This window comes from Sparus aurata, chromosome 18 (assembly GCF_900880675.1).
Source record: "Sparus aurata chromosome 18, fSpaAur1.1, whole genome shotgun sequence".
Lineage (NCBI taxonomy): Eukaryota > Metazoa > Chordata > Actinopteri > Spariformes > Sparidae > Sparus > Sparus aurata.
Genome location: NC_044204.1, coordinates 18,868,723 through 18,882,074, shown reverse-complemented (window position 1 = coordinate 18,882,074; position 13,352 = coordinate 18,868,723). Strand labels below are relative to the sequence as shown.

Sequence of the window (13,352 nt, the reverse complement as noted above, 5' to 3'; positions counted from 1 at the left end):
GCAGGACGAAGCTACATCTTTGTACATTATGTGTTAGATGTACATGATAATTACACAAACCAGATGCACAATGGCGCTCTTGCTTGCAGTTATTTCGGAGGAAAGACACCAACGCCGTCCTTATACTTCCGGCTCACGGTCCCGGGAAAAAAATTTCGAGCCTGCGCAGAACGCAGAAATCCAATCCGATCTGATGGAACGTTTACATGCACGAGTAATGCGACTATCAATCGAATAATCTAGGTGTTTTAATCCGACTATGAGAAATGAGAAATGAGAAAAACTAAGGTGTATACATGCATCTTTAAAATCCGATCGTAGTCAGACTAACCCAGTAATTCGGTTCTCGAGCGTCATGTAAACGCACTGAGTCTTTAGAAAGTTGCTTGGTCAAACTGTGTGCTCTTGGAACAAAAACCTGCAGCCACACCGACCCTTTGTGGAATAGTTTCGTCATGCCTGCTCTATGTGGTGTAGAGACTCTAAGACTTCTCGTTGGTGAGCTGACCCAGGCACTCAAAGGCACCAACAACTGGTGGTAGAGGGGCCAGACAGATGTAGGGGCCAGACGTAGGTGATAAGGCCTACACAGAGGCACCGCAGGAGGACTTAGCCCTAGTCAGACCCTAACTGTTTTACAGAATATCCCTGCTATAGAGATGTTAAAGACTGGTGCCTGGGACTGATGCTTCACTGCACCTCGACGGAGTGGACACGACCACACCAAAATTATCACCCAATACTCCGTATTTACAGCTGGCACTCATACATGCTGCATCCATGATCATAGATAATCACACAGATTCATAGTGTAATACAAAGCTGGCCCACCTCCATGTCTCGTTCAGTAGCAGCGTCCCCTGACTGTCATAACAGAAAACTTTGTTTCTGTCAGCTGATTGGCAGCCTTTATTCATTACAAAAAGTATCCTCCAGCTGCTGCCATTCCATGTGACACTATAAATCATTATTGCAATAATTGCCAACACTAAACAGGGATCTTGTTAAGATTTTTCAATAGTATAAAATGAGCCATAGTTAATGGCTGCTAAGGCCAAAAGATGCAACAGAAATGTAAGCATTGCAAGTTAGTGCCCTTCAGCTATTTCCAAAAGATTACTTGTGACACACAAACCTTCTCTCATGTGCATAGTCCTAAAACGTATCCACAAATTGTGTGTGCCATCATGGTTTAGTCTCACCCCAAATGTAGCTGTATCGATGCAAACTGTCTGTTTAAACAGGCTTCTCATGAAAGTATAGTGAACTGTACTAGTTTGGCTGCTGCTGCATGTTCTTCATGCTCTTTATAATTGGATAAAAACAGTGACACCTAGTGTCTATTTTCAGTAATGCTATGAGCTTTGAGAAGGATATCTAACCACAAATAAAAATTCACTACTTTGAATGGACCTAAATAAGAAGCATCTTTGGTCAGCCCTGGAGCTCTTGCTGCTGCAGAAAGTACAAAGAACTCTACTACTCTGAAACCTTTCATTCCCGGGAAGAAAATGGTGCGAGCAAGATATGAAAACCCAAACAGCGAAACCTTTGTAGAACTAAACTGTGTTTGGTAATAAAATCTTTCTATCTTTCTGCTGTTGACCAGATGATTTCACCTTGAGCTGAGACTTTTAAGACAATCCCTCCATGTTCACAGTCCAGAACAGGACCTATGTGTTATGAGTCTTTGAATTCACTCCATTGCAATATTTGACTCTGAGCTGATTGTTGCCATGATACCACCGTGCCATGGGGTCTAACTCTGAGAGAAGTACTCCAGGACCAGGCGGAGGTGTCCCAAGCGGTCTTTGAGTGAGGTCAGGGACAGGACGGTGGTCTGATAGGCGGGGTCCAGCTGGAGGACTGAGAGCAGCCACCAGCACCAGGCTGGACCGTTGGAGGAGGCCTAGAGGACACATACAAAGGATCAGAATAGAAACGAATACACTTGTTTTCACTTGGCAAAATGTACTGTGAGCACTTTTTTCAAGCATTCTGTAATGATTTGGATTTCAACAATGGGTCACAATGTTTATCACTTTCTAACTCAGCAGTGCTTTCCTTATTCCTGTGAATACAAGGTCTGATTTATTGTTGTTAATGTTACCAATGTGCAGTAATAGAGCTCACAGTACGGTTAGACTGGAAAAATCTGCATTGCAGTAGCATAAAACAATAAGAGAATTCAAAAACAAAACAGTTTTGTCAAAAGCTAGTCTGAAATCTCTGCAAGGTAATTTTCATTCCAAGCTGATATCCATAGATGAATGATGCATGCATTGAAATATGCATTTTTATAAAGTCAAAAACAATGGTAGGCTTTGGTTTGCAGAAATGTTTAGCATACATGATGCGCAGGAAGAAGTAGACAAGGTAAATTATTACTGTCCTGGACTGTAATGTGTTGTTATGACATTTAAGCACTAGAAAACATTTCTCCCAAGGCCCCAACCTGAATGTTTTCCTCCTTATCTGGCATGGTGCCGTACTGTCTGTTGATCTGCTCGCGAATGCGGCTGCCGAGACGCTGGTACCAGTCCTGAGCCTGCTGGTACACACTGTCATGGAGATGCTGCAAAAGCTCCACCTCAGTACCATCAACCTGGGAAAGAGAGGAGAAGACAAGCGCAACGTCATGAGAAGAAGAGAATCAGGGGGTGGTTGTAATATTTTCAGTGTGTATCAATAGTTTGTGATTTCTGTGACCCTGACCTTGAGATCCTCCAGGTACTCAATGTCAGCAGTGTGGTATCCATCTCTCTGACCTCTTTTCAGCACCCTGAATCTGCTGCCACCCACTGTGTCCACATAGGAGCGGCCGTCAGGGAGCAGCTCCAGAGTGAGGATCTCCAACATGCAGCCATAGTCAGCAAACCTAAGGCACATGAGGCAAAACCATGTGGTACTTCAATTAACATAACTTAATTTATCACTTCATGCAATTTTTGTTACATTGTTCAAAAACAAAAGGTTTGTCTTCAAACTTTTTTTTGTTGTATTCCCTTTTCTAAAGACCATCAACAGATAAATATTGATGCCTCTGTTTGAGAACCACTGAGGTCAACCAACATAGAAAGCAAGGCCGGGTTGCTACTTTCCATTAATTGTCTTGGCTGAATTTAAAGAACTGAAAAACTCAAACCCTAAAATAAAATATATCAGCTTGGTTTAAGATCAGTAAAGTATTTTGTAATTGTTGTTTATGTTATGATGCGAGAGGAAACTAAACTTAGAACTTTTAATAAAATCAAAGTTAAACTGGCAATAGACAAGTTTTTTGCATTACCTTAACCTTCTGAAGGTAATACTGATGGCACAATGAAATGGCTTTAGTACAATAACACCATCTGCATATAGATTGGTTCCCTATACACCTGACTTTCACTTTGCTATTCAGTCTGCTACTGGGCTTGAGCTGTCCTGGAAAAACAAAGGTCACATTACATAAAAAGGAAGCGTGGATGCCAATGTGTAACCAAAACAGGAAGAGGCACTCTGGGTCGCTTTCCCTATGGGAACGCAGGAACAAATGTGGAAACTATACACTGAAAAAGAAAATCAAACCTGAACCTTGCTGATAGAGGATGCAAAGAAAGTGAAGGGGGAGATGAAACCGAGGTAAAACAAGAATGACTGGACAGGCATTTAATCGATGGAGAGCGCCAGTGTTGTGTCAAAGTCCGTTCCCGTGTTGATATGCGTTTCCTCTTACCAGCAGGTCTCAAAATGGTTCAAAAACCAGCATTCTTTCACCAAATCGCAAGTAACAGAACCTGCCTACTTATCAATGCAGCCGGGTTAGGATCCCAAATTAGGATTCTTACAGTTGTTTTTTGAACAGGCTACTTAGGACAGTAGCCAGGCTGCTAGTGGTAGCCATGTAGCTAACGCTGTCTTTGTGACAGTGGCACCAACAGCAATACAACAGGGAAACGTTAAACGATTGTCTATTTCTGCTTTCAGTTAAATATCTTAATATGACAATTACACTGCTTGCTACACTGATGTACAAACACAATCCAAAGAGCAAAAGCAACAGGAACAGGAAAGTCAGAGCTCAGGCCTGATTTTCATTGTGTTCCTTCTGGTAGGAATGCCGTGGAGCTGTGTGCGTGTACATGTCCATTAGCATTATGAGTACATTAAAGCACAAAAAATATTTATATACAAAACGTGTTCACATTGGAAATCAGCAGGCATTGTTCTGACAACAGGCTGAAGTACACACTTCACATTAGACAAAAAAAAGGTCCATTAAATGAGCCACATAAAACTCTGCCTACACAGTTGTCATTACAAGGGTACATTATCTACTAGCATGTGTGTCAGTTTTGCCCTAAACATGGCTGGCTTTGTATTATGATTAATGCTCTGAGGGACATTATTCCATTACATTCCTACAATTGATCTGATGTTGTGCCTGTGAGCCTCTCTGACCTTCAGGAAGAGGTTTTATAGTAAGTCATATGGGGCCGTACCATTTACAGTGTGAACATGGCAGAGTTTTATCTGTGTCACTCCACAGGAGCCAGCTCCATTAACTGGTTCCACACTATGTGCTCTTGTCGACTGAGACCTCAGACAACACTGATCAATTTATTTTGGGAGGTTAAAGGATGATCAGCTGCATTTCTCTAAATAAAGCAGACTTATACAAAGGATGTACGAACTTGCATAATCAATACAATGAGCAGCAAAAACAAAATGTTTCAAAACAAAATGAATCTGCACATTATTTGCTTATTTTAATATTATTTGAATAATACATCAATGATGATAGAGGGGAATTCAATACGATGACAACAGTCATCTGGTGGTGCATGAAAATGCACAGCAGATCTCGCACAAGATTTGTGAACATGCTGCTATTTCCCACCCACTCAGGGTCACACATGACCGTTCTAAACTTTGCCCACTGGGCTGTCTGCCTGTGCTGCAACACCAGCAATCCCATCAGGCTCCACTGAGCCTGCTGTGAGCTTCACAGTGAGAGAAATGTCACACATAGTCTCTCTATTCCCAGGCAGTCTGGTCAAAATAACTTTTAACACTCATGTAAAAAAAGGTCTGAACCCCTCTTGGCTATATTTTTGTAAGCACAGCAGTACGCACATTTTAAATAAACATGTTGCTTTGGATAAATGACAGAAGAACGTCAATTGCTTACCCCTTCCCATGCTCATAGCTGCACATGCCAAACTTCTTGGTGCCTGTTTCCATGCAGCGACGCATCATTAGCCGATATCGAGGCTCGAATATGTGCAGAGGGCAGGGCACTCCAGGGTATGCCACCGTACAAACAAAAATAGGGATGTCCTTAGTAAGACTACAAGAGAAGATACAGAGGTGAGGACAAAAACAAGGAGAAAAGGAAAAAGAAGGAGGGGTAATTATCAGAATAAGGTGCAATGCTGATACACTGAATCACAAATGTAGATTGTATGAATCAGGTGCATACTTGGACAGCTCAGCCATCTCAGCCTCATGGACCTGCTTCCTCTCAGCCAACTGTGACGGAAAAAGTTGGGTCATGATGTTCTGAAGCAGAACTGTGGGGTTGTACTTCCTGTTTTTAAAGTACTGGGAAGAGAAAATTTAAAACCTGTCAGTTAGAATAAAAACATTATGATTCTTATGAGCAGTTATACACAACCCTGTTACTTTTCCAAATATGATACAGTAAAACAAATAAGAAAAATACCCTTAAAATGTGTGCGCTGCACTTTGGCGCTACAGTGTGCAAATTTAAACAGTCCTGGAGATAAAATTCAAAATAAAGATTTACTGATTCTGGATTTTATGTTCTACTCATCACAGGTGGGGTCATTTATCTCGAGTGAAATACAAGAATGAGGAACCAGAAAGTTCTCTTGTCCTGTATCTTCAAGTGGGTTTGTTAGAAGGTGACAGCTGACTGAAAAAAATTATCACGATCAGTGAAAAAATCAAACTCGCACACGAAGATGGACTGAATAATATGAAGATTCAAAACTTAATTCATATATTCACATTTGAATGCTGCACAGCCTTTGTTTCCAGGTATATTAATTTTCTATAAACTCAATATTTCTGCATAGTAACAGATAAGGATGAGGCTACATTTCAGGGTGGGGAGCTCAAATGTCGTACTGCTGTGTTCCAGGTTGCAAAACATATAAATGTCAGAAATCTGATTTATCGTTATAATTTCACCGCTTCCTGCTCAATCAGTACTGAAAAGACGATGGCCAGTGAAAATCCAGAGTAAAATGTACTTGATGTAATCAAGCTTGCAATGTAACGTAAAGTTATGTAATGAAGCAGGTTTGTCTTGCCAATCAAAGCACTCACTGTTAAAGTGCTTGGAACACGCTTCTGTGTTGGATGTAATCTGTATGAACATTACACAACAATGTAATGTGTAACAGTGACTATAACACCACTTAATTTAAAGTCACTGACTTCACCAGGGCATGTTTAAGTCAGGGGAATAGACAGTTCAAAGGTAATGTTACGTTGCAAGGTTGACTGCATCCTGTGTGTTTTAATTTGTTGATAAAAAATAATCTGTCCAAGATAAGCGCTTTCTAATGCATTGTGTACCACTATCAAACAGTTTTGTTAATGTTAGCTGTAGTCTTACTGTCTTGGGCTTATGTGTTGCAAACACTTGCAAATATCCTAGTTTACTATTGTTTACCCAGTTGTAAAGTTCACACTATTTGAATAAAGACAGCCAGTAATTATTTCCAAAAAATAACATCATTTGTTTATCTTACAAAATATTCTGCTTCAATCCATATTTGATGCTGTTTAGCCTTTTAAACATCAAAAACATTTTCACTATGTCAAAGAAAAAATGTGTACCCTTTCACTTGCCACACACAAAGGGAGGTATGCAACTCTGTTAAAGGGAAAAAAAGTTAGTTAATTATGGAGTTTTATTCCTAGGTTGTCACATACCAATGCTGGCTCAGATCGAGCCATCAACCCAAAGTGACAGTAGCCTGTTTGAGGACCTGTGAATCATCCCTTTTCAAAATCACAAAGTGCTTTAAAAGGACCTATTTGTAATTCATAAATATCTGCATTAGCATTGGCATCTTGGACATAATGCTATAACTGTTACTCCTTCACACTCTGTTGCTAGACCTCCTCATTAAAAGGTGCAACTGGACAACATTTTAGTTAAACATTCAAAAAATCAACTATCCCTAACAACAATCCAAACTGCATTCATATAGTCAAACCAAAATAACAAAAAAGCTATTTCAGCTCTAATGCTATTATAGTAAATACCAACATTGTAATAAAGACAAATTAACATTTTATGTATCTGCTGGAAGCTCAGTGCTCAGTTTAATCCAATAACTCAATTTATTGAAATTGAGGATTTTCTTCTGACTTCTTTTTTTTATTGTTTTTAGTATGATGATGATAAATGTGATGCGATGTGATCAGAGGAGCATTGCACCTCAAGCTTCCTGAGCTAAATGTGGTGATATTATCATAATGTGATCACAAAGAAAATTAGGCAGCATTTTAAGCAGAGACCTTCTTGTGCTAAAAACAGGATCTAGCACCACTAGGTCTAAAATAGCTGTATGACAATGTCTGTAGGTGGCTACCTCTTGTAGTGGCTGCTTGCAGAGTGGACAGCGGAGGTTGTGGTCAAGACTCCTCTCTATGCAGTTTTTACAGAAGGTGTGACCACAGGGGGTAGTGACTGGCTCAAAGAACAACCTTCGAAGGACAGAGAAAAGGCATTAGCTTTATTAAAACCTCCCCAGCTGAGGAAGGATGTCCATGGTATTTACTTTGTGTCTGGTGAGTGTTTGTATATAGGCTTTATGTGTGCTAAACATTAACCAGAGACAGAGATGAGAGCAAGAATAGAATCAGCCTGTTATATGACTTTGCAGCAGACAAGGCACAGGTAGCGATGCATTATTGATTAGAGCAAGTATTCTGGCACACTGACCTAATGCAGAGAGGGCACTCAAAGTCTGAGACAGTGAGAACACCGAGAGTCTTCTCTCTGCTGTGACTACTTTCACCTGAGAGAGGGAGAGAAATGAGACAAACACAGTCACTTTCAAGCTGAAGACGGAGAAGTTGTAATTATCATGCAATTTCAAAACCATCTGGCGGGTATCAAGGTAAAGCTGTTTGTAGTGACAAAGATGATTCATGATGAGGACAATGATGTTGAACATGTGCGTACCCCTGCCATGCCCATCATCCTTCCTCATCATCATCTCCTCGTCCTCTTCAGCAGCAGGAAGGAAGGAAACAGCTTGGCAGAGGCTGAGGCAGCACTCAGTGCCCAGGTCGTGCTTCACCTTGGAGCCCTGAAGACAGCTTCAACCGTTAGGATTTACATTCAAGCGCCTCAAGCATTAAAGAACAAATAAGAACAGTAAGCATTCTTACCTGGTGTGCCTCTCTCCTCCCTTTCCCCTCTGTGTCACCTCCATGGACATGTTTGATGCCCTCAGTGTGAGTTGGCCCCTGGGAGCCACCGAGGCTTGTAATGGGGCAGGGCTCTTTCAGGTACTCGGACACCACTTGCAAGACGCAGGACACATCCTCCGGCACAGCCACACCCTCTGCCTCCAGGATCTGCCATTTGAATCCAAGATATGATACAAATGAGTCTTGTGCAGGGCTTAAGTTAAATGTGTTTGTTCTCACCGCTGCTGTAAACTGAAATCTCACAAAACAAGTGATAAAAAGTTACTACTGAAATGGGAAACATGTTAAATATGGCAGTTCACAAAACATGTCCAAAGTATAAAAAGTGAGGATACTGCATCGTTTGATTGACTTTTAAAGGAGCAATATGTACTTTTGGTGAAGAGGCTCAAACTCAGTTTAAATGAGGTAATAATACAAACCCAGAACTGCATTTTATTTTCTATAACTGAAAAAAAATGTGTTCTCAGAGGTCCCCAGAACACGAGCTTCAAAGGGGGCAGGGTCCACCAAATATAAACAAAGTGAAACAGTATGAAATTGTGTTTCAAGTCAATTTGTTTATCCAGCTATTCAGTCCTGAAAATGAAGACAGTTTGTCTATCAAGACCCCACACAAACTTAAGCAAAAATTAAAGTAATGGAAGGATGGATAGATCTATTAAAAGCTAAGTTAACCAACTGACCAATAATGAAATATCATGCAATTATGATACTGTTCAGATTGTTTCGGTCATCACACAATCCTCCTTTATGGATGTTTTTGCAGATAGACAAAATAAAAAAAAGATGCAATCAAATAATTTTTTACAAAGCTACCATCCCTGTTTTAAATACATCTTCAAATTCCAATATGTGTAGCTTGTCATGACATTATCCTCTGATACTCAGCCAATAAGCTAAACAAACCTTCTTGATCTGGCTCTTTGCAGGAACAAAGTCAGCTTGTAGATTTAGGCAACGGTGGAACTGGACGAGGGCTTCTGTCTGCTGACCCATTTCCAGCAGTACATTCCCTTTACGAAAGAAGCCCTGCAAAAGAGCAGAGGAGTCAGCACATCACTGCCTGTGGGAGTTAAAGAAAAGGCTGCAGCGACTCACTGCAGATAACATAAATCAACTCAGTGTCATCAATAAGTTTATCTGAATTGTCTTATAGTAACACATCTCTCCTAACTTTGGACTGACTGTCATTTGCTACATGGATTGCTGGCGGCTAAATGCTGCATTAGTGGCATTGTGTGTGTGATATAACAATAGTCTAAGTGATATAACATCTCTAAAAAAAACAAATGATTGTGTACCTGGAGGATTTCTGCTGCCACCCACTGGCACAAAATGGTTAAGTGACACTGTGACATAAGTGGCCGTTTGCATAACTTTATGAATGACATAACGTCAGTAAAGCAGAGACAGAGGAGGTCAGAGCTGCCCACTGGGGTAAAATATAAAAAGATAAATACATTTAAAAAATAGCCCCTTCTCTTTTGTGGTTATGTATGTTCCAATGCATGCATGTTACAAAACCAAGCAGAGTGCATGTGAGGTTAAGTCTTGTGCAAAGGAGAACTGTAGAGCAATGGGAGCTCTAAATTTGGTGTTGTTGACGGATGACTTCAACAGATTTGTTGTTGCTGTGCAGAAAAGGACACAGCAAAAGCAGGACACGAAGTGTTTTGCTAACGCAATCACCACCACACAGCACACACGTCTCTCACCTCGGTCCAGTTTGGACGAAGGCAGCAGAGGTAGTCGAGGTCTGTCAGAGCGTCAGAGAAACACATCATTCCCCAGTTAGCTTCAGCTCTGTACATCTTCAGACTGGGATCTTCTGGGACTGTAGACGGCAAACAAAAAAAACAGAAGAGAGGGTAAGAAAAAAGAAAAAAGTTGAGATTTATACACACACACACACACACACACACACACACACACACACACACACACAGTCCCCTTTTATTCAATCAAACCTAATCCAAAATCAACCACATTTGATTCTGCGCTTGAATTTTTCTTTAACATCAATAATTTACTTAAGAAAAAAATGTTCTATCTCGCAAGATAAAAGATTGTGAGGAAAAATTCTGGGATCCGTGCCTTCATTAGGATTCACACCAAAAGTTTATTCTAGACTGAGATCCATCCTCCATCCAAGTTTCATGGAAATCTGTTCAGTTTTTTTTTGTGTAATCCTGCCGACAAACCAATCAACCACCCAAGCAAGAACCTGATAAGAGAAAACAGAACCTCCTTGGTGAAGATAATAACCAAGACTACTCAATAAACCGTATCCAAACCTATACTTTCTATTAATGTTGCAGACCGATGACGTGTCAAGATAAAGAAATGCCTCCAGCCACACTGCGCTTCACCCTCCATGTGCATGTGTTCATTCAAAGCTCATAGAGACAGTATTACGTAAATGGGTGGCTGTAACTTCCGATTTTCTTTATTTATTTGGATTATATTTACAATTAAACATTTAGTCTATAAAATGTAAATAAAATGGGACAAATATTCGTCGTAATTTCCCAGAGACCGAAGTAACGTCCTAGAATTCCGTCTTTTGTCCGTCCAACACTCCAAAACCAAGAGATTCTTTATTTATGATCATAAATAACAAAAACCCTCACATTTAAAGAAGCAATGTTGGACTTTTTTTTTCTTGATAATGACTCAAGTGATTAATCGATTATCAAAAGTTTGCAATTAATTTTCTTTACTAGGACTGATTGATTAATCAATGCACCTCTATTGTAAAGGCCTTGATTACAGTGTGCTGAACATTGACAACATTATGTACTGCCAAGACACAACCTTCAATCTCCCAAGACCAAACAAACCTGCCTGATGTACACAAATCCCAACAAGAGATCATTACACACGAACCTGGAGGGTGAAGAGGGCATTATTTAATTGGATTGGCAGAGATGGCAACCATGTAGGTATTTCAACATCATGCCGATTCACTTCAGCACAAACACTTCTATGAACCATAGGACGCCTACTGATTATATCAACTCATCTGGGGCACCAGTTGTCCCTTTTACATCCTCGCTGCTGCTGCCGAATGCGGAAAAATAAGGTCAACTGCACACACACAGGGGCAAGTGCAGAGGATCAGGAGCTCCGCCGATAAGATAGTAGATCTGATTACAAAGGTATTTTCTAGGAATCCAGAGAGGCATAAGCTGTGAAAATATTACACCACAGCTTCTTAACTATTCTCTGCCTTCCTCGATTAGACAACAGGTATACATAGGAAGCTTGCTGCAGAAGCAGAAATCGCCTCCTCCTGTGTCATTTTCTTTTCCAAGCGACAGCTGTTATAGCTGGTACAACTGCTGTGTAAACTGTGTGTTAATGACATAGCCAGAGGGGGGAATTGTTAAAGCAAATGAACCTGTTCTATTGCATAACACTTGTTTTCTGGGGTTTGAGATGTTTTTTCCTGAAACAATCAATGTGCACACACAGGAAAACAAGACACTTGCCACACAGGCTGGATGAAGGCGCATCTGGAGACTGTTTACTGACCCAGTTATACATTCAGGTCAGGAACCGCCTCAGACCGTGGATGTCATGTTTGCCATGTCGCGTGTGAGTACTTAAGACCCCCAAATCCCCTTTCCCTTATGCCGTCACACCTCCTGCACCGCCGTGCGCAATCAGGCTGTGTCCTGGAGAGGAAGGATAGGATGCACCACTACTGGCCACCAACCAAAAAAGCTGTAGGCAAGTACACTTGTCTGTCTCCTTATCAAAGCGTGATCTTAAGTAACCTCTTTTCTTATCATACCAAGCAGATCAAACTTCTGTGTCAGTGTCTGCCGTGGTGTTGGTGGTGGTGGTGATGAGCCCCTTACCCATGTCTAGCCCTTCGTTCGCGATGCGTAAAGCTTCCGTGAACTCCTCGGCCTTGAGCTTCTCCAGTATGTGGCACTTCATCTTCACCTCGTCCGGGCAGCACTTCTCCGCGACGCTGATGAGCAGCACGTTGTTCTTCATGCACCTCACCTCTCTTTGTTTTAGCCTCTCCCGGCACGACGGGCACTTGGACGGGAGGTAGCTCGCCACGCACCTCCGGCAGAACGTGTGGCCGCACGACATGGTCACTGGCTCGCACATCAGGAAGAGACAGAGAGGACACTCCAGCAGGTCCATGGCGGAGGGATTATGTCAACGGGGCGCTGAGAAGAATCGACGGAGAAGCTCTTCTATGTAATAGTATGGCATGGAGCATTTAGGTAACACACTGACAGCGAGCCATTCAGAACCCCCTGCCCCCTCGTTATCACAGCCACTCGAACCCGACCCGTTCCTGTTTAGCTTGGCGGCTGCTAACAATTTAGTACTCAAACGCTCACCTCACCGACGACCATTTTGCGTAAACACGCACACACTGACATTATCAATTTCCAGCCCTAACTTAAGTGTTTCGTTTTGGGACACATTACGTCTTTCCTTCTGGCTGAATGAAGAACAACTCCAGCTTCCACTCCAATGCGACTGCTTCCCCTCCTCGTCGCTCCACACTCTCGCCAAACCGCAACGCGAACCCCCGCAGAATATTCACGCATTAATACGACTATGTGTTTTAAAGTGGCCCGTGTCCGCCAGTAACCCCTGTAAACGACGTCTCCTCACAGCCACAAAGCTGGGTTACTGTGTAACACCATTACATTACATAAATAAAGACCACGTGACGCAGCAGCGCGCCTCCCGATTGGATGACAGGGGTGGCTTTCCGCCCTGTTGTGAAACCCAAGGATACTGAGTTTCATAACATAATTCCTGCGACAGAACTTCCCATGTTCCCCCACCATTGCGGTTTAATGTAAAACACTAACGTTAGGTATGAAATGAGTTGACGGTCTCGCATGTCTCCTACCAAA

General features: G+C 41.7%; 1 protein-coding gene across 1 annotated transcript; it reads right to left on the bottom strand.

Annotated features, from left to right (window-relative positions):
• Window positions 1–251: 251 nt before the first annotated feature.
• On the bottom strand, window positions 252–13,177 carry lonrf4 (LON peptidase N-terminal domain and ring finger 4). The gene is made up of 12 exons (XM_030396641.1): window positions 12,324–13,177; window positions 10,176–10,294; window positions 9,367–9,489; window positions 8,416–8,604; window positions 8,207–8,333; window positions 7,964–8,039; window positions 7,611–7,725; window positions 5,462–5,583; window positions 5,171–5,329; window positions 2,716–2,878; window positions 2,456–2,605; window positions 252–1,909 (listed from the first exon to the last, which is right to left on the bottom strand). Exons 1-12 carry the CDS (start codon window positions 12,619–12,621, stop codon window positions 1,760–1,762), a joined length of 1,791 nt encoding a protein of 596 aa, XP_030252501.1. The 5' UTR covers window positions 12,622–13,177; the 3' UTR covers window positions 252–1,759.
• Window positions 13,178–13,352: the final 175 nt, after the last annotated feature.